The following is a 19,657-nucleotide window of genomic DNA, read 5'->3' on the forward strand; positions in this document are numbered from 1 at the left end:
AACTATGACAAATCATGGCTTGAACTATCTTGTTTTGCATGTAATGCGTCTATCTCATATATTAGTTTCACCTTTTAAGTTGCATTACTGAAATAAATGAACTTTTGCACGCTATTCTAATTTTTCGCGTTTCACCTGTAAGATTTGATTACAGCACTCAGTCTTTTTGGGTATGAGTCTATCAGCATGGCACAGCTTGACTTGGCAATATTTGCCCACTCTTCCTTGCAAAAACACTCCAAATCTGTCAGATTGCGAGGTCATCTGTGCACAGCCCTCTTCAGATCACCCCACAGATTTTCCATCGGATTCAGGTCTGGGCTCTGGCTGGACCATTCCAAAACTTTTATCTTCTTCTGGTGAAGCCATTCCTTTGTTGATTTGGATGTATGCTTTTGGGTCATTGTCATGATGAAAGATGAAGTTCCTCTTCATGTTCAGCTTTCTAGCAGAAGCCTGAAGGTTTTGTGCCAATATTGACTGGTATTTGGAGCTGTTCATAATTCCCTCTACCTTGACTAAGGCCCCAGTTCCAGCAGAATAAAAACAGCCCCAAAGCATGATGCTGCCACCACCATGCTTCACTGTGGGTATGGTGTTCTTTTGGTGATGTGCAGTGTTGTTTTTGTGGCAAACATATCTTTTGGAATTATGGCAAAAAGTTCAACCTTGGTTTCCTCAGACCATAACACATTTTCCCATATGCTTATGGTATACTACAGATGTGTTTTTGCAAAATTTAGCCATGAGCTTGGATGTTTTTCTTCGTAAAAAAAGGCTTCCGTCTTGCCACTCTACCCCATAACCCAGACATATGAAAAATATGGGAGATTGTTGTCACATGTACCACACAGCCAGTACTTGCCAGATATTCCTGCAGCTCCTTTAATGTTGCCATAGGCCTCTTGGCATCCTCCCAGACCAGTTTTCTTCTCGTCTTTTCATCAATTTTGAAGGGACGTCCAGTTCTTGGTAATGTCACTGTTGCGCCATATTTTCTCCACTTGACGACTGTCTTCACTGTGTTCCATGGTATATCTAATGCCTTGGAAATTCTTTTGTACCCTCATCCTAACTGATACCTTTTAACAATGAGATCCCTCTGATGCTTTGGATGCTCTCTGCGGACCATGGCTTTTACTGTAGGATGTGACTAAGAAAATGGCAGGAAAGACCTATTAGAACAGCTGAACTTTATTTGGGGTTAATGAGAGGCACTTTAAACGATGGCAGGTGTCTACTGACTCCTATTTAACATGATTTTGAATGTGATTGCTTAATCCTGAACACAGCTACATCCCCAGTTATAAGAGGGTGTACACACTTATGCAACCACATTATTTTAGTTTTTTTTATGTTTACTCCCCCCAAAAGATTTAATTTTGTCTTTCTATTGAGTTGTACAGTTTATAGGTCACATTAAAGGTGGGAAAAGTTCTGAAATTATTTATCTTTGTCTAATTTGTTTACATCACAGAAACCTGACATTTTAACAGAGGTGTGTAGACTTTTTATATCCACTGTAGAAAACAATTTACCATTACTAGTCTGCCCCTTAAACACTTACCTGAGTCCTCTCTTGATCCAGCACTGCTCCTCTCCTCCTCTTTTCCTGCATTCACAGGAGTCTGTAAGATCTGTGGGAGCCACTGCTGCTATCCGTCAAATCCTGTGAGGAGAGAACGGGGGGCTAGGGCAAGGCAGTGCTCTGAGTGTCTATGGACACATACAGCCCAGCTCAGGAGCACGTCCATGTAAGTCCCGCATAGCACATGGCTTGCTGTGGGGGCACACATGGGAGAGGAGGAGCAGTGCGGGCGGGGGACTACAGAAGAGGAGGTAAGGGACCGCTCTGTGCAATACCATGTGCACAGAGAAGGGAAGTATAACCGTATTTAATTAAAAAATAGACTCTATAACCACTTTAAATCATTCTACAAACTGTGACTAAAGTGGCCTGCAGAAAGATGTTCAATTAGGATTGATAGCACAGAAAACACTTTAACTTATGTCTGGCATGTGCATCAACTGTTCAGTGCATGGCAGGCACCCTTTCTAAAACCTGCAATGTCTCTTCTGCAAAAAAAAAGTCTACCTGCCTGCTCACAGTGATCCCTAGACTGTACACTGAGCTGGGCATGCGCAACTCAGTTTACAGTGACAGGGCTGATCCTATGTGCCGAGATGACTGGCTCATGTGCAAGAATGCCATCATCCTGCGCCGGCCCATGAAGATGGCTGAAAACCCAGCACACAAGAAAAGATGCCAACGCCATGGAGGGAGCATTGGGTACATGAGTAATCCACCATTTAATTCCACTTTAACTGCTTCCGTGCCACCCTATAGCAGAAATACTGCTACAGGGCGGCACAGGTGTGCATAATTATGCACCACCATTCACAGCCTCGGCTGTCAATTACTGGGTTCTGGCCGGTGATTTCCCGCTGGCACCTGGCAATCTCCGAGTATTACCAACAGGGGGAGAGGCCTGCATATAAAAACAGATCTCTCCTCTGTCAGCTCCTGCACACTGCTTTGTATGGCTCTGCATTATAGGCAGAGCCATACAAAGCAGCACTCAAACTGCATTATAGGCATTAGTGGGGCGTTATTAACGCTCGGCAAACACCTAGCAACCGCCACTAAACCGCGCATGCGGCATTTGCGGAGTGTTTGCCGAGCGTTAAAAAACGCTTTGCAAATGCCGGACCAACGCTTGCCAAACGCTATAGGGGCGTTTGGCAAGTGTTGGTAAAACAGCCAAGTGTGAACGAGCCCTAACACTGGCTGCTCTGTTCTCTTGGTATCCTTTCAGCAAAGTGACAGCTACTACCTATGCAGACTACTGCACTGATCACGGCACTCATACCTCACCCGCTCTCATGATTAATGATCCACAATCTGTGTCCCCTGAGCTGGAGCTGTACGAGAGGCCTTCCTCAACATGTCAGGCTTGCTCCCAGGTACGTGACATTGACAATTCTGCCGTCCAGGGAGAGGAAATTTAAACATCAGCTTTAAAAAATGGCTTGGCAGAAAAACAACCATTCTGAACTGACAGGTAATCTTATAAAGTCTTACATTTTAATACACAGTATTCATTTCTTTAGAGTGAATGGTTTCTAATACCATAATGGAGTGTTTTGAAAATAACGGTGGCACTGGGTGGTCCTGTCCCTTTAATTGTGACTCCTGATACTCTGACATGATATTCATGACCGCTTGTCAGTTCTTCCATCTGGTAACTTCTCTTACTTGAAAAATTCACAGTAATTTCTACGATTAAAAATAAAACAGTATAATTATTTCTAAACTAATATATTTTATTTATATCATGTACAGTACCTGGTTAAATATAGTATGACCTTCTAGTGGAAATAAGGAACTATCCACACAACTCCAAAGTGTGGCTACATTCAAATGATTTGGACAAGTGATTTTTGTTTTCAAGCAAAAACACATGCCTGCACCCAAATCCAAGGGCTGCAGGAATACAAGTGAAGGTTTATATTTTCTATTGCGCATAAACCATAATGAATCACCAGTTGGCATAAATCCTGGGGGTTCTGGCACCCTGACTGGGCTCTTAGTTCTGTTCCCATTCCTGCTGATGCATTCTTCATAGATGAAAGAAGATAAAATCCAAAAGAAGTAGGACACGTTTATTGAAAATGTCTGATTTGCAAACCTTAGAACTCAAGTGTAAAGGCTGCATTATAAGAATCAAAAAAAAAAAAGTATAAGAAATTGTTGGGTACTTATCTCCTCAACAGCTAACACATCTGAAACATTGATTTTTGGGAACATTTTGCAAGAGGAGAGATACAAAGAGAGATAAAGCAGAGGAGAATAAACTCATCACTAAAAAAAGATGATTGGGACTTTAAAGGTGCCAATACTAACGAATAGATTGCTTTATAAAAAATTACAACATTTATTTCAATCTTTTAAAATAAACAAATATAACATATACACTTGAGTGTTTAAATTTGGGTAGTAGTGCAATAATCTATATCCGGTGCAATACTTCTCAACATGTTTCGCATATTTTAAGGCTTCGATGAACACTATCAATCACTGCCATAGCAGTGGCAGTACATAAAAGGGCCATAATTACCAGTCCAATTAGAACACTGAAACAAAAATGATAAAGAATTAGAAGCAGAGATCAGATGAAACCAATCAACCTGCCAATAAGAGAAACCATCATGATGGAGATAATACTAAATTTACCTCAATTATATAATTCTCAAGCCAAAAAGAAGCGGTGACAGCAAATAACCAAGGTTATAAAGAAGCCCAATCTTCAAGAAGAAGATACTTGCTAAAAGATAAAAACCAAAAACATCAAAAAACTTTGATATAAATAAGGTGGGAAACCTACAGTATAATGCCGACCAACAGCCTGAACAAATGTCTATCAGGTCGGGTCTCACCACAGCAAGCTACAACACCACCTCCCCATCACACAACAAACAAATCAAGTCAGTGCCTTTTAAATAATGGGTTTTTCCTGCCAAAACTGATGTCACGACACTGACACCCGTATAGAATGACACTTCCGCCCTCCATTAGACAGTTGCCAACCAACAAAGGCCATCAAGCTGACCAAACACCCCAGAACAAAAAAGAAAAAGGGAGAAAAACTCTATCTCTATACAGCTATACAAACAACTAAATGCCACCACTCAAAAAAGACCACAGTAATTAAACCTAATAATTAGCCAATGAAAGCTCGACAGTGCACCTAGATGCCATCTAGCGGACAACTAGCAACTTACAATGCATTAGAGATTAATCCATCTAGGTTGTACATGGAGAGCTGGGTGAACGTCCCATTAGATGTAAACCTCACATCAAAGCGTCACACATCCAGGTTGAAAACAAAAGAGTATGCATCGAAAAAATAATACAAAATACATAAACTGAACCAAACAAAGATGCCCTTCAAGGATAAAAAATGATAGTATGAAAATGGATAACAAATACAATGGAAGGCAGAGAACATATGGAACCATAGATGGCCATAGATAGGACCAAGCCCAACTGAGATATTGGAACTATAAGAAGGATATGAAAGTGAAAGAATCATTTAAACCTGGAGGTTTGGTAGCCTTCAGAGTAAAAATCCACTTGGTTTCATGCTGCAGAAGAAGCCGGTCTACTTCCCTGCCTCTCTCGTGGATAGGGATATGCTCTAAAGCACAAAAATGTATTTTGCATAGGTCATAGTTGTGATAAAGACCTACATGTCTGCTGATAGGTGTTTCTGGTCTTTTTTTGTTTATTAGGGAAATGTGGTCACGGAGGCACTCAAAAAACATTTGCTTGGTTTTACCCACATAGAATGCCCCACAGTCACGAAACATAAGATAGATTACACCAATAGTTTGACAATTGACTGAACATCGTGTTGTGTAAACACGTCCATTGGGTAAATTGACAACAGTAGCCTTTAACAAATAACCACAATAATTACATTTACCACAGGGAGATGTCCCCCTTGTCATGGATTTGGGCAAATCTGTTCTAACATAGTGACTCTGTACCAAATGATCTTTCAAGGATCTGGATCTGCAAAATGTAATCTGCGGTGAAGGACCAATATGTTTTGAAACCGTATCATCTGCCTGCAACAAATACCAACATTTTCCCAAAATGTCACGCACTATATACTCTTGCCCTGAAAAATGAGTTGTTAGTCTAGTAGTCGAAGGAGGTGGTCGAATTTTAGATTTATGAATTAATTGAGACCTATTAAGGTCACATTTTCAAAAAGGGGTGCTCGCAGAGTTTCATAACCGTTATTAGCAACTAATGCTATGTTTATTATGTTGTCATTCAAGTCAACAGTAAATAAAAGAACAGGATCTGGGATGGGAAAAACGGGAACTCAAAGATCTGTCATTCCATATCTCATCTACTACATACTGTTTTGCTGGTAAATGAAATCGCATACGTACCTTGAGTGATGCTCCTTATAATGTCTGTGCAGAATATTCTATAGAATAGTAAAAAGCCCAAACAATCCTCTTCTGGAATTTCTTCCCATTCAACCACAGCTGAGGTTTTGGTGATATTTTTTATAGTCACATTAGGTGAACCAGACCTGGGAACTTAAAATAATTACTTTGTGAGCTTTGACACTTATAACAAGTATTTTATTAATTAAAGGTTATCTCTAGGCAAAAATGTTTGTTTTTATTTAGTTCTGGTTAACTTGGGAAGGGTTAGATCCCTGTTTTTATTGCTGTCTTTGTTCCCATTGGAGAGATTCACCCCTGTATTTGTGTTTGTCATCGTTGTAACCAAGACAGAAAGTGAAGGGAAATCCAAAATTTGAGTTGTCCTCAGAACAACAGTTAAGGAAAATTTTCCAATGGGAATACCTGTTTTGGGGGCAACTGTCTGAGTGGGGAATTCCTCTAACTTTCGGAGATTCCCAGTAATTTCCTGTAGCATCTCTGGGACAAGAAGCAAACTTTCCCCAAGGAAAAATAAATAGCTAACGGTATTTTCACTTTTCTCTACTCTATCAAAAGCTAAAAAAGTTTCGGCTATACATACACTTTAAATGATGCTATCTCTGTGCTCTACACTAGTAATGTATGGCTGTACATATGATGACGGGTAAAAAAATGTTGAATTACATGGCTCTGCACACTTATAAAATAACATATAAACCCTTGTTTTTGGGTTTGTGATGATAGTGATGACGCACTCTAATTTGCAGTGTTTTAGAGGAATGGCTTTTTCATTATTACTCCTCACCATAAACAAATATATATATATATATATATATATATATATATATATATATATATATATATATATATACACATTATAATATTCATATGTGATTATCCCACACCTTCCACAAATTGTCTAAATCCTCCTACTAGTGCCTTGCTAACCAGCATAGCTGCTAGCAAAAAAGTGTTCCCACAAGAAAATATTGATTAACGAATATGTGTATTTCTGTGCAGCAATACACATATTTGTTAATCAATACATTATAATATGAGTATGAAGAAATTATATAAGTTACTATTTGGCTGCATAGACGTAGTTGGCACAAAGACCTGAACCCTTGTTTCTCAGAAAACCCAAATAACTGGGCTCTCGATTAGTTTGTCCACTTGGTATAAATGACTGAAGAATGCAGTGAACTAAATTGTATGGCTCACCATGAGTTTCCAGGCTTCTGCAGTATTTCCAAATAATATGTTGTCAAGGCCATGTATTAGCTTAAGCACAACATGCGACATACCTCCTTCCTCCACATAGATGTAGGTGATTCCAAATGTTGTCTCTTGTGTGGCATTCATACACATATTATAATCAAGCAAGTGTATCATTACTGTGTAACGTTTCAGTCCATCAAAAGGCCCTAGAAGCAGAAAAAAAAATCACTCTTTCAAGAGCAACACCTTTGAAAATCCTGTATTATGTATTGGCTATATCTCCTCATTAGAAGGTGGTTGGGATGAAGATGGAGAGTCATGCCATTTGTATTATGTTATGATCATTCCAGGCATATTTGCCCCCATTCACCAGAAGTATTTACTATACCTTTTCAAGCTTAACAACATTTTTTGAAGAATGCACAGCAAATGTGGAATGCAGAAAAAAGCAGTGTGGGTCTCCGATTGGTGGTATGTCATAAGCTGGCCATAGACCAGGGGTGTCAAACTCCATTTCATGGTGGATCACATCAGCATTATGTTCGCCCTCAAAGACCCGGTTGTATCTGTAAGACTAGATGTCCAAAGCACCCCACTCTCCTTTACATCACAGTGCACCCCCCTTTACCTGCTGCTGCCAGGAGGAAGAGGCAGAGCTGGGAAGCAGAAAGTGCAGGGTCTGGAGGAGGACCAGAGGATGGCAGGAATCAGTTGCCGGAGTCTGCTGAATGCTGAGACCAGGGGAGGTGGAGATGAGGGGGTGCTGCAGCTGCCCAGTGATGCAGGATCTGTAGGAGGAGTTCTGTCTTCCTCCCCCCCGTTGCCAATGGCTGAAACCAGGGGTGGGAGGGGGGTTGCAGAGATGAGCCTCTCCAGGGCTGCATGGGAGAGTTCAGGATCTGGTGGAGGAGATTTGTCCTTCTCTCTTCCACCAACTGCTGAGACAAGGTAAAAACAAGGGGGTGCCACAGCTGCAGGAGAGGTCTGAGGGCCATATGAAATGGCCTGGAGGGCTGTATTTGGGCCTCGAACCTTTTGTTTGACATCTGTGCCAAAGACACATGCAAATTTAAATGCAGCCAGTTCTTTAGATAAATGTCTATTGAACAGACAAGCTGGAAAACCTTTGTCAATCAATGGATGCAACCAATTGGCTGCAGCTACCAATCAGTGAATTCTGACAGGTGAGAGTCCCACTGTCCGCATACAATGTCCCCATGGGGGGTAAATCCTCCACCAAATTTGCGTTAATGGAAAAATATGTTTGTTTTTCTTTGTTCACTCTGCTGGTTGGTAAGAATGGTTGGTATCTCATGTTTGAAGAGTTAAAAGGAATATATTGAATGAGAAAGACGGCACTCAAGACAGAAAACTGAAGTTAGGTACAGCCGCAACAATGTCAGGCTAATTATATGAAGATAGAAGGATTGGAATACTTGTAAGGAGTCTTCGAGAGATTGATATATATCCTCACCACAGTATAACAATAATGGTTCTGTTCTCTGATTAGGGGAAGTTGACCACCAAACAGGTAAAGGGGTTCTATTCCTGGGCATTGATGGTCAGTTGGCGGTCAGAAAGGCAACATCTTATGGTGAAGAGAGTACTCCAGGTTTAGCAAGTATGTGATAGTGTTCCCCTGTCCCAGGAAAATACACTGCTGGGGATTGTTACCCCCAGGACATTCACCGAACTCCAAACAAGTAGTATAGGAAAGAAGTACCTAACTCCCTTGTAAGCACTGCTTTGAAAACACATGATATCTCAATGGGGAAAAATATCATGCTGGATATCTATATTGATATGGACTGGGTAATGTTTTAGGAACGTAAGGATGCCCCATCGTTTGATAGAAATGAAAATTATCAACCTACAGAGGACTGATTTCCCCGAAAATCAAAGTGAAAAAATTATGCAGCAGGCTAGTCCATTTTGCTGAAATTTCATTGCAGCAACTCAAAATAGTACTCAGTAGTTTGTATGGCCCCCACGTGCTTGTATGCATACCTGACAACATCAGGGCATGCTCCTAATGAAATGACCGAAACATGATATTCCAGAGGTGTTCTATTAGATTTAGGTCAGGTGAGCATGGGGGCCATTCAATGGTATCAATTCCTTCATCCTCCATGAACTGCGTGCATGCTCTCCCAACATGAGGCCTGGCATTGTCGTGCACCAGGAGGAACCCAGGACCCACTGCACCAGGGTCTGAGAATGGGTCCAAGGATATCATCCCAATACCTAATGGCAGTCAGGGTGCCATTGTGTAGCCTGTAGAGATCTCTGCGTCCCTCCATGGATATGCCTCCCCAGACCATCACTGACCCACCACCAAAACGGTCATGCTGAACGATGTTACAGGCAGCATAACGTTCTCCACGACTTCTCCAGACCCTTTCATGTCTATCACATGTGCTCAGGGTGAACCTGCTCTCATCTGTGAAAAGCACAGGGCGCCAGTGGCAGACCTGGCAATTCTGATGTGCAATGGCAAATGCCAATCGAGCCCTATGGTGCCGGGTAGTGTAAGAGAATTCCTGTACGGCAACTGGCTAATAGTAATGGGCATAGGCTCGTGCATGCAAAAATGCACGGGAGCATGCCCACTGTTTCTGGCGCCAGACAAACTATTTAAGGGAGGCTCTTACTCTCTGTCAGTGCTGACTGGTCTTCAGCTAACTTCCTGTTTCCTGCTATATCCTGTGTGTATCAGTTACTGACCCGGCTTGCCATTGACCTGCTCTTGGATCTTGTTTATGCTTCTGTTCATCGGTTTTTGATCCTAGCTTCCTCCTGACCTTGTCCCTGTCTGATGTTTCGGTACCTCACCTACTCGTTGCTGACCCTGGCTATTACTCTGACTATGCTGCCGGCTCCAGTTTGGCTCTACAGTCCTACTGAGTGCCTGTCCTGGCTGTCATTACATAAAGCTCTGGTTGTCACAGTGTGTTCCGGCCTCCCGCTTATCAGAAGCTCCGGCAAGCCACGTAACCAGATCTTGCAGCTCCAGTGGAGTGCTTCCTTAACCTCAGCTGGACGTTCCAGCATCTCCTCTGTTCCTGACTGGATGCCCTGTCTGATTTACCAAAGTTACATCACCAGCTGCAAGTTACACAATCAATATCCACAGGCACCCATGTTCCTCCTGACCCTCGGCACCATCTGTTTCACCTTCAGTGAGGCTTCGGTTGGAGATACAAGAGAGGCTGATCTCGTCAATTCAGACTTCTATCAGGTACGTGACAGGTAGTGATCACAGGGCCCACTAGAGGACGTCGGGCCCTCAGGCCAGAGACAGTCAGACCAGTGGCCTGCTGGAGGTAATTTTGTAGGGCTCTCACATGCTCATCCTGTTCGTCCTTGCACAAAGGAGCAGATACCAGACCTGATGATGGATTAAAGACTTTCTATGGCTCTTTCCAGCTCTCCTAGAGTAACTGCCTGTCTCCTGGAATCTCCTTCATGCTCTTGAGACTGCACTGGGACACACAGCAAACCTTCTGGCAATGGCAAGTATTGATGTGTCATCCTGGAGGAGTTGGACTGCCTATGCAATCTCTGTAGCGTCCAGGTATCGCCAAATACAAAACTAGTGAAAAGATGAATAGGGGAAAAAATGTCAGTGTCCTCCACCTGTAAAACCATTTCTGTTTTGGGGGTCATCTCGTTGCCCATCTAGTGCACCTGTTGTTAATTTAATTAACACCAAAGCAGCTGAAACTAATTAACAGCCCCCTCTGCTACTTAAAGTGTTACTAAACCCAGGACCCTGAGTTCACTATATCTGATCTCCCACAGTACACAGAACATGCAAATGCAATTATTTTCATGAATATAAACTGCTAACTACCTTTTCTCATCAGCAGTTAGAGCAGTCTTGTGACTTCTATTCAGTTTCCAGCAGAGCATATGTTAAAGCTTGTAGGAGAAGTTTTCATTTTGCTCTAGGAGGATGCAGAACCCCTGACCACTGTCTGTACAGTGCTGATTGGCCCTGTGCTGATCACATGCACTCTCCCAAGAAAAAAAAAAAAACCTCCCTAGCAGTACACACCAAACTGAGCATGTGCAGAGTGCCTTCACACAATATGTCTTATCAGGAGATAAGAGGGGGACATTGGAAGAAAGGGAGGATCAGAGAAGTCAGGATCAAACAGCCTTTTTACACAGTGCAGAGGATTAACCCCTTAGGTTCTACAGTAAGTATAACAAGCATGCTTTACTGCATATACAGACTGATTGTACTATTGTGGGTTTAGTAATACTTTAACTGACCAGATAAATACCCCAGGAGTTTAATTGACTTGATGCTATACTCTGGTTAAATTTAATTTTTCTGAGCAGTGTACTAAATGTTACAAAAATGAACTCCAGTAAATAATTCTATTGCATCCTGACATGGCCATATCCAGTTCCTCCAGCTACAATATTCAGGGAATGAATGAATGAGAGTCTGTGAGTGTGAAAAGAGTGACAGAATAGGCAAGGTGTTGTTGCGTGCACAATTTACTATATACAGTCATGGCCGAAATTGTTGGCACCCTTGATATTTTTCCTGAAAATCAAGTATTTCACACAAAAAAGGTATTGCATTAACACATGTTTTGCTATACACATGTTTATTCCCTTTGTATGTATTGGAACAAATATAAAACAGAGGCAGAAAAGCAAATATGACATAATGTCACACAAAACCCCAAAAATGGGCTGGACAAAAGTATTGGCACCCTTAACTTAATATTTGGTTGCACACCCTTTGGAAAACATAACTGAAATCAGTCGCTTCCTATAACCATCAATAAGCTTCTGACACCTCTCACCCGGAATTTTGGACCACTCTTCCTTTGCAAACAGCTCCAGGTCTCTCTTATTGGAAGGACACCTTTTCCCAACAGCAATTTTAAGATCTCTCCACAGGTGTTCAATGGGATTTAGATCTGGGCTCATTGCTGGCCACTTCAGAACTCTCCAGCGCTTCTTTGCCATCCATTTCTGAGTGCTTTTTGACGTATGTTTGGGGTCATTGTCCTGCTGGAAGACCCAGGATCTTGGACGCAAACCCAGCTTTCTGACACTGGGCCCTACAGTGCGACCCAAAATCCTTTGGTAATCCTCAGATTTCATGATGCCTTGCACACAGTCAAGGCACCCAGTGCCAGAGGCAGCAAAACAACCCCAAAACATCATTGAACCTCCACCATATTTTACCGTAGGTACTGTGTTTTGTTCTTTGTAGGCCTCATTCCGTTTTCGGTAAACAGTAGAATGATGTGCTTTACCGAAAAGCTCTATCTTGGTCTCATCTGTCCACAAGACGTTTTCCCAGAAGGCTTTTGGCTTACTCAAGTACATTTTGGCAAACTGTAGTCTTGCTTTTTTATGTCTCTGTGTCAGCAGTGGGGTCCTCCTGGGTCTCCTGCCATAGCGTTTCATTTCATTTAAATGTCGACGGATAGTTCGCGCTGACACTGATGCTCCCTGAGCCTGCAGGACAGCTTGAATGTCTTTGGAACATGTTTGGGGCTGCTTATCCACCATCCGGACTATTCTGCGTTGCAATCTTTCATCAATTTTCCTCATCCGTCCACGACCAGGGAGATTAGCTACAGTGCCATGGGTTGCAAACTTCTTGATAATGTTGCGCACTGTGGACAAAGGCAAATCTAGTTCTCTGGAGATGGACTTGTAACCTTGAGATTGTTGATATTTTGCCACAATTTTGGTTCTCAGGTCCTCAGACAGTTCTCGTCTCCTCTTTCTGTTGTCCATGCTTAGTGTGGCACAGACAGACACACAATGCAAAGGTTAAGTGAACGTCTCTCCTTTTTATCTGCTTTCAGGTGTGATTTCTATATTGCCCACACCTGTTACTTGCCCCAGGTGAGTTTACAGGAGCATCACATGCTTGTAACATTCTTATTTATCCGCAGTTGTGAAAGGGTGCCAATACTTTTGTCCAGCCCATTTTTGGAGGTTTGTGTGACATTATGTCGAATTTGCTTTCTTTCCTCCCTTTTTTTGTTTTGTCCCAATACACACAAAGGGAATAAACATGTGTATAGCAAAACATGTGTTAATGCAATACGTTTCGTGAGAAATACATGATTTCCTGGAGAAATATCAAGGGTGCCAACAATTTCGGCCATGACTGTATATATCTATATATATATATATATATACATATACATATACATACACATACACATACATACACACATTTAGTTATTTATACTTTCTTTGTGTGTGCTGCATGTGTGTGCCTAATGTCAGCAGGCCCTATTTAATTTTTTAAGAATGCATTTATTGTTGGCACAGAAATTATTGGAAATTGTTACCATGAATAGAATAGTTCTGAATGTGTCTCATGAGTACATCATCCTTCATTTGCATGTAATTTGTTCCCCAGCTGATCACACAGAAATCATTATCAAACACTGGAGTCCAAGTGAGAAAAATCTTGTCATATTTATATGCGGCAAATATCCTTCCTGGTAATTCTATAAAGAAATCAGAACGGTAGAAAACATTCTTCACATTACATTTGTTTGAATATTACTTTAGAGCTAGCCTTATACATATTAAGCAAGATCATTTACTATACATGCTACCATTGCTAAATAATTAGCAATGTAAAATGTGAGGGTTTGGTGTCTTTTATTCAGAAGACAATTGTGTAGAGTTGTGAGTCAGACACTGCAGATAATCATTCAAAATGACTATAGTGATATTAGTATAACATTTGCCCACACACTTAAAAGAGAAGTATGAATTTTTTGGAAAAAAAAATTATACTTACATAGGTGGATGCAGCATGGGTCCGATGGTGCATCTATCCCCCACTGCTTCTCAGACTGGGAACTAGTAATAAAAGATGGCTGATCACTCAGTTCTCAGTCTTCAGTGAGCAGGGAGCCAGTGACTGTTAGTCACCGGTTCTCTGCTCTTCCCCTCCAGTGCTCACTGGAGTGTTGGGCTGTGGAGGGAGTGGGGCTGCTGGCTCAGGCTTTCAATGGCTCTCTGAGAGGCTTAGCCAGCTGGTGGTCCAGGTATCTGGGTGAATCCTAACATTTTAGTCAGGATCTTCCCAGAGCCTGGACTGGCTGAGCGACATCAACTGACAGCAGGCTTTAGCCTGCTGTTAGCTGAAAACAGGTCCCAGGATTGCAGAACGAACTGCACTCCTGGGATCCATAGGAGAAGTATAGCCAAAAAAGCTTTGGCTATACTTTTCCGTTAAAGTATATGTAGCACCCTCCAAGTTTAGCTAGGGGGAGCTAGATCCTAATGGTTAGACAGGAGCTGGCAGCTCAGGTCTAATATCCAGAAGGGTCAAATTGTGGTCAGGGCAGAGAGCCTCTGCAGGCCAGCTCCTCTGGAATTTTCCTCTGCTCTGAGGCATTCAGAGGATGGTCTTAGAGGCAATAGGTGGATCTGAGGAGTGGCTGGCTCTACTCTTGAGGGACCTCAGCCAATCCTCAACAAAAGTCTTGACAAGGGGCTGGGGCTCCTTTTAAAAGTGTAGGAGCCTGCTCAGTAGGAGGAGTGTGGTGAGTTGGAGGAAGATGTGAAGCTGGAGAAGGAGGCTGCCAGGAGGCCTAGTGGGATGGGGTCTGCCTGTGAGCCTGGAGCTGGAAAGGCAGAAAGCATGAAACGCATTGGCTCCCTGAGTGAGGACCACCTGTATGGCAGGGAAGGAGCAGCCCAGCTGATAGGCCTGGTAGCAGCAGCACACCCACAAGCAGTACAGGAGAGGATCTAAGTGAGTACACCTGCACCCCCTGGGTGGATAGGGAAACCAGATTAGGCCCCTTTTAGTGGCTGTTCACCCATTCGTTGAAGGGACAGGAGCCAGATCCCCTGCTCAGGAGAAAGTCTCCAGATTGCTGGCTGAAGAGGAATTCTTCTAGGGTCTGAGGTGGCACATCAACAGAGACTGTATTTCAGAAGAGAAACTTGTGAATAGGTCCAGGAAGTTTGTCCTCAGGTATCGGTTCCCCTGGGCATCCTCTACCCACCTTATTCTATTCTGGTTCAAATTCTCTCAATCAATAACAAAACTAAAGCTCAAGGACTGATTTTCTGACTCTGGATACAAGCATGTGTGGAGAATGAAGATTGCCTGGCTGTGCAGGACTATAAGGGGGTACCGTCAGCAACCTCTAAGGGGGTAGTGCTGCATATATCTGACCCAAGAACAAAAAAAAGTAATATATTATATATTTGGTGGCTGCATTTGTTTTCTTTTTTTACAGCCACAACACTGATATGCTACAATTTATGACATTTTTGTTTTTAGCTTTAGATATACTTTTACTCGGTGGAAACCTTCATACAAGTTATTCAGCTGCTGCATTTATTTGGTGCTGTTTTCTTGGCGATGGATTTCCATTATTAACAATATACAGTACATACATCAGAACATGTGAATGTGGCTGGATATTAAATCGCTGTAATCGGCCACAATGTCTCTTCCCATCTCAACTGATACATGGATGTAATACTCCTGTTGTAAGTGCCATTTCCTTTTCCTCAAGAAGGTGCTATTAAAACTGATTCAGACAGTGTTAATGGCTGACTACAGCACACTATGGCTGAATGAGGGTGGTAAAGATGGTAGGAAGACTCCTCATTGCTACACATAGGACCTGATTTACTATCACATTTGGGTGTACAATCATCCATTGATGCCTGTTCTGATGAGCAAAATCTAGTGTCTTGAAAAAGTGTTCATACCCCTTGAAATTTTCCACATTTTGTCATGTTACAACCAAAAACGTAAATGTATTTTATGTGATAAACCAACACAAAGTGGCACAAAGTTATGAAGTGGAAGGAAAATGATAAATGGGTTTCAACATTTTTTTTACAAATAAATATCTGAAAAGTGTGGGTTGCATTTGTATTCAGCTCCCTTTACTCTGATACCCCTAACTAAAAGCTAGTGGAACCAATTGCCTTCAGAAGTAACCTAATTAGTAAATTACACACCTGTGTGTAATTTAATCTCAGTATAAATACAGCCATTCTGTGAAGCCCTCAGAGGTTTATTAGAGAACATTAGTGAAAAACAGCATCATGAAGGACAAGAAACACACCAGACAGGTCAGGGATAAAGTTGTAGAGACGTTTAAAGTAGGGTTAGGTTAAAAAAAATATCCCAAGCTTTGAACATCTCATGGAGCACTGTATGGCACAACTGCAACCTACCAAGACATGGCCGTCCACCTAAACTTACACGCCGGGCAAGGAGAGCATTAATCAGAGAAGCAGTCAAGAAGCCCATGGTAACTCTGGAGGAGCTGCAGAGATCCACAGCTCAGGTGTTGTTCTATCACCTAAAATCCCCCCCCAAAATTTACGTTTTTGGTTGTAACATGACAAAATGTGGAAAAATTCAAGGGGTATGAATACTTTTTCAAGGCACTGTATATGCTCAGGGAGTTTATAATTTATTTGCAATGTGAATGAGGGTTCCTGCACAGAATATACAAATTAGTGTGAAATTTATTAACAAGGATGATTCACTATTGTTTGAACACTATAGTCATAATGTGTACCACTTAATTAGCAGGGTGCCCAAAATTTGATTTTCTGTAGTATTTTGGGGTATTTCTAAGCACTATAGGCATTTCAATGTGCATGCCATATAGAAATAAGCCTGCATCAACCGTGCACAGCTATAGTTAAAAAACAAAAGTCAGTAAAAAACATTTGTCAAAAACATCAGTGAGCCATGTGGGTGCGTTATACTGCGCATTCACACATCTATGTAAAGCGCTGAGCAAACTGTTGGCGCTATATAAATTCTGTATAATAATAATAGTAATGTATGTACTTAGAAGTTGGGGCACAAGTCTGTGTATGAGATTTCATATGTTAATTATTGAATTACAAATTCCACGTACTCTGATGTCTTCATGTTATTGCACAGTTTTTTTTAATGCCTTTTTGCCACAGATTTAAATTTATTTTAGAATTAAAAAAAATATTTTGTGTGCACATTTTAAGGGATTTTATATATATATATATATATATATATATATATATATATATATATATATATTGAAATTAGTGCAATATCTAAATCAGCCTTTTTCAGGGTGCCTTCAGGTTTCCTGAAGGGTGCCTTGGCAAAATGCTTAAAAATTGCCCCAAAATTGTATACAAGCCAGAGGGTGGAACAAGCCTGCCTTTTAATTCCACAAAGCCATAGGTTTTCATTGTGTACTATTACAACCTTTCATCCACCAATGGCTTCATTAATTGATAAAGAGGATGTTGGGTACCTGCACAGCATGCTTGTTTGCCCCTCTCCTTCAACACTGGAGTAAGGGAATAGAGAAACATTGGAATAATAGTTAGTGCCAGTGAGTAAAGGTGTATTTGCTTTGGAAGCAGGGGCGGACTGACAACTCATGGGGCCCCTGGGCAATAGGGGATCATGGGACCCCTGTGTCCTTGCCCAAACTCAAAAAAACCTATGAAAAAAGGTACCAGGGGCCCCCTACTGACCCTGGGCCCTCGGGCAGTGCCCGAGCTTCCAAATGGTCAGTCCGCCCCTGTTTGGAAGAATAAAACACCTCTAACGTTGGGTGTTCTACATGTGTGGATGTTGCTGCATTAGGTAAAACTATTTGTTTAGTTTTTTACATTTTAGAATGGGGTGCCTCAAAAATATTTAGAATTTTATTGGGTGCCTTGAATGAAAAAAGGTTGAGAACCACTGATCTAAATTAATACATTACCAGGGGAAGCCAAAGGCTGGACCAGAGCGCTGGCTACGGAGGAGTTCCCTGCTTCATTGCAAGCAGTTACAGACACATTGAAGAAAGCGACAGAGAGGTTGACGTGAAAATTTGTGCTCTTTGTTTGGTAGATAATATCACTTTCACAGCTGTTTGGTAACCTCTGAATCATGACAATGTATTTATCCACATAGACGTGCATCGCATACTGCAAGGATGCAAAAGAAAGTTAAGATGAAGCCAATGGATGGCAAAAGGACAATTGGAGCTGCCAAATGACACAACCATATTATCTCAAATATATTTATTTTTTCTATATTATAAGATTTTTTTCATGAAAATGTCTAGGACTTTAGACCTTATATACTTTATATGCCTCTCAAAATAGGTATACTGGTGATCTGAAGACCTCCATAATGACACCAATACAATTTGTATGTCCTAATTCCATTTAAAAAAAGAAAAAAAAAAGAAAAAGGGATTCCAGGTCTTCCTAAATAAAGCATATTACTAGTATTTTGCCAGATATTTACATAGGACCCCATACATGCTAATGTGTAGCAATCATTGTTCTCTGTAGTATCTGAAGCTGTCATTGCCTACCTAAAACACTTGCTTTGTTTTATGTACAGAAATCTATGGCAAATGAAACTTTTTATTATTATATTATGCAGGACCATTATAATAATAAATAGATCCTTTTGATAATATAAAGTAAAATTGCATTTTTGAAATGGATATCCTTAGGTGATCTTTCTCATCTTTCCTCGTGTCCTCTTTGCTCTTTTAATTGATGCTTATAATGGCTCATGTATACTAGGCGTTTGGAAAACTCTTCTGAACGATAGAAACTGACTGCTGAAAAACGTAGGTTAGAAAAACGTCAGTTTAGCCGTGTTTGCATACCACATTTATGCGCGTTTATGTGCGTTTGTGTTTAGAAGCGTTTTTAAAAGATAACCTCAGGAGAACTTCCCAAATGCCCATAATGCACTGAAAAACAGTAAAAAATTAACAATTTCAGACATTGTGAGAGGAATCGAGAGAGCAGAAGCAGACAGAGCAGTGTTGAGATGACCTCTTTTTTCTGGTTGTATTCACTATGGATCCCATCATGAGCATAATGCGGCACGTTCCACCATTTTTTCCTTCACGCGAAACCTGACTGCGCTGGTGTACTAGGTCCATTTGAATACATGGAAAGCACTTTGCATGTATTTCTGATGATGAAAAAAGGCTCTGGACAGCATCTGGACATGGAATAGTTGAAAAAACTCTTCTAAATGCAAATGCTTATAAATGCGGTTAAAGCGCGTTGACAAGAGTTTGGCATTTGAAACGCTGGTAAAATCTACTCATGAATGGTGCCTGTAAATGGACACATAGGAAAACATTAGGGTGAGTTCAGGGGCTGCTGAAAAAAACGCACAACTGCTCCTGAACGTCAGTTTATCAGCTGCAGTGTACATGAACCCTAAAGCAAACTGCTAAGAGTTGACAGCATGCAGATCACACCAGAAATGGCTGCAACAAAACTTTTGTTTGGAAGTCAGTGGGGTTGATTTACAAAAGGTGTGGAGCATGTTCATTTTCAAAGTAAATTTTCACATAGCTTAGTGAATGACGTGAAAAAAAGAGGAAATTCACTTTTGTGAAGAATACCCAATTATATACAAGGAAATTTAAAAAAAAAAACACACAACTTTGCCTCATTCACTAAGCCA

At 41.3% G+C, this 19,657-nt stretch overlaps 1 protein-coding gene across 1 annotated transcript in view; it reads right to left on the minus strand.

Annotated features, from left to right (window-relative positions):
* LOC149445730 (interleukin-6 receptor subunit beta-like) overlaps positions 1-19,657 on the minus strand; it is a 56,818-nt gene that overhangs the window by 8,975 nt on the left and 28,186 nt on the right. Inside the window, exons 8-12 of the mRNA XM_089653488.1 lie at positions 17,934-18,141; positions 13,524-13,685; positions 7,272-7,391; positions 5,965-6,117; positions 3,131-3,277 (exon numbers count right to left, since the gene is read on the minus strand). Coding sequence (XP_089509614.1) covers positions 3,131-3,277; positions 5,965-6,117; positions 7,272-7,391; positions 13,524-13,685; positions 17,934-18,141 — 790 coding nt within the window. The remainder of the gene's footprint in view (positions 1-3,130; positions 3,278-5,964; positions 6,118-7,271; positions 7,392-13,523; positions 13,686-17,933; positions 18,142-19,657) is intronic.

The sequence above is a fragment of the Staurois parvus genome, unplaced genomic scaffold (assembly GCF_062004578.1).
Source record: "Staurois parvus isolate SC_StPar_1 unplaced genomic scaffold, SC_StPar_1.0 ptg000714l, whole genome shotgun sequence".
NCBI classification, from domain to species: domain Eukaryota; kingdom Metazoa; phylum Chordata; class Amphibia; order Anura; family Ranidae; genus Staurois; species Staurois parvus.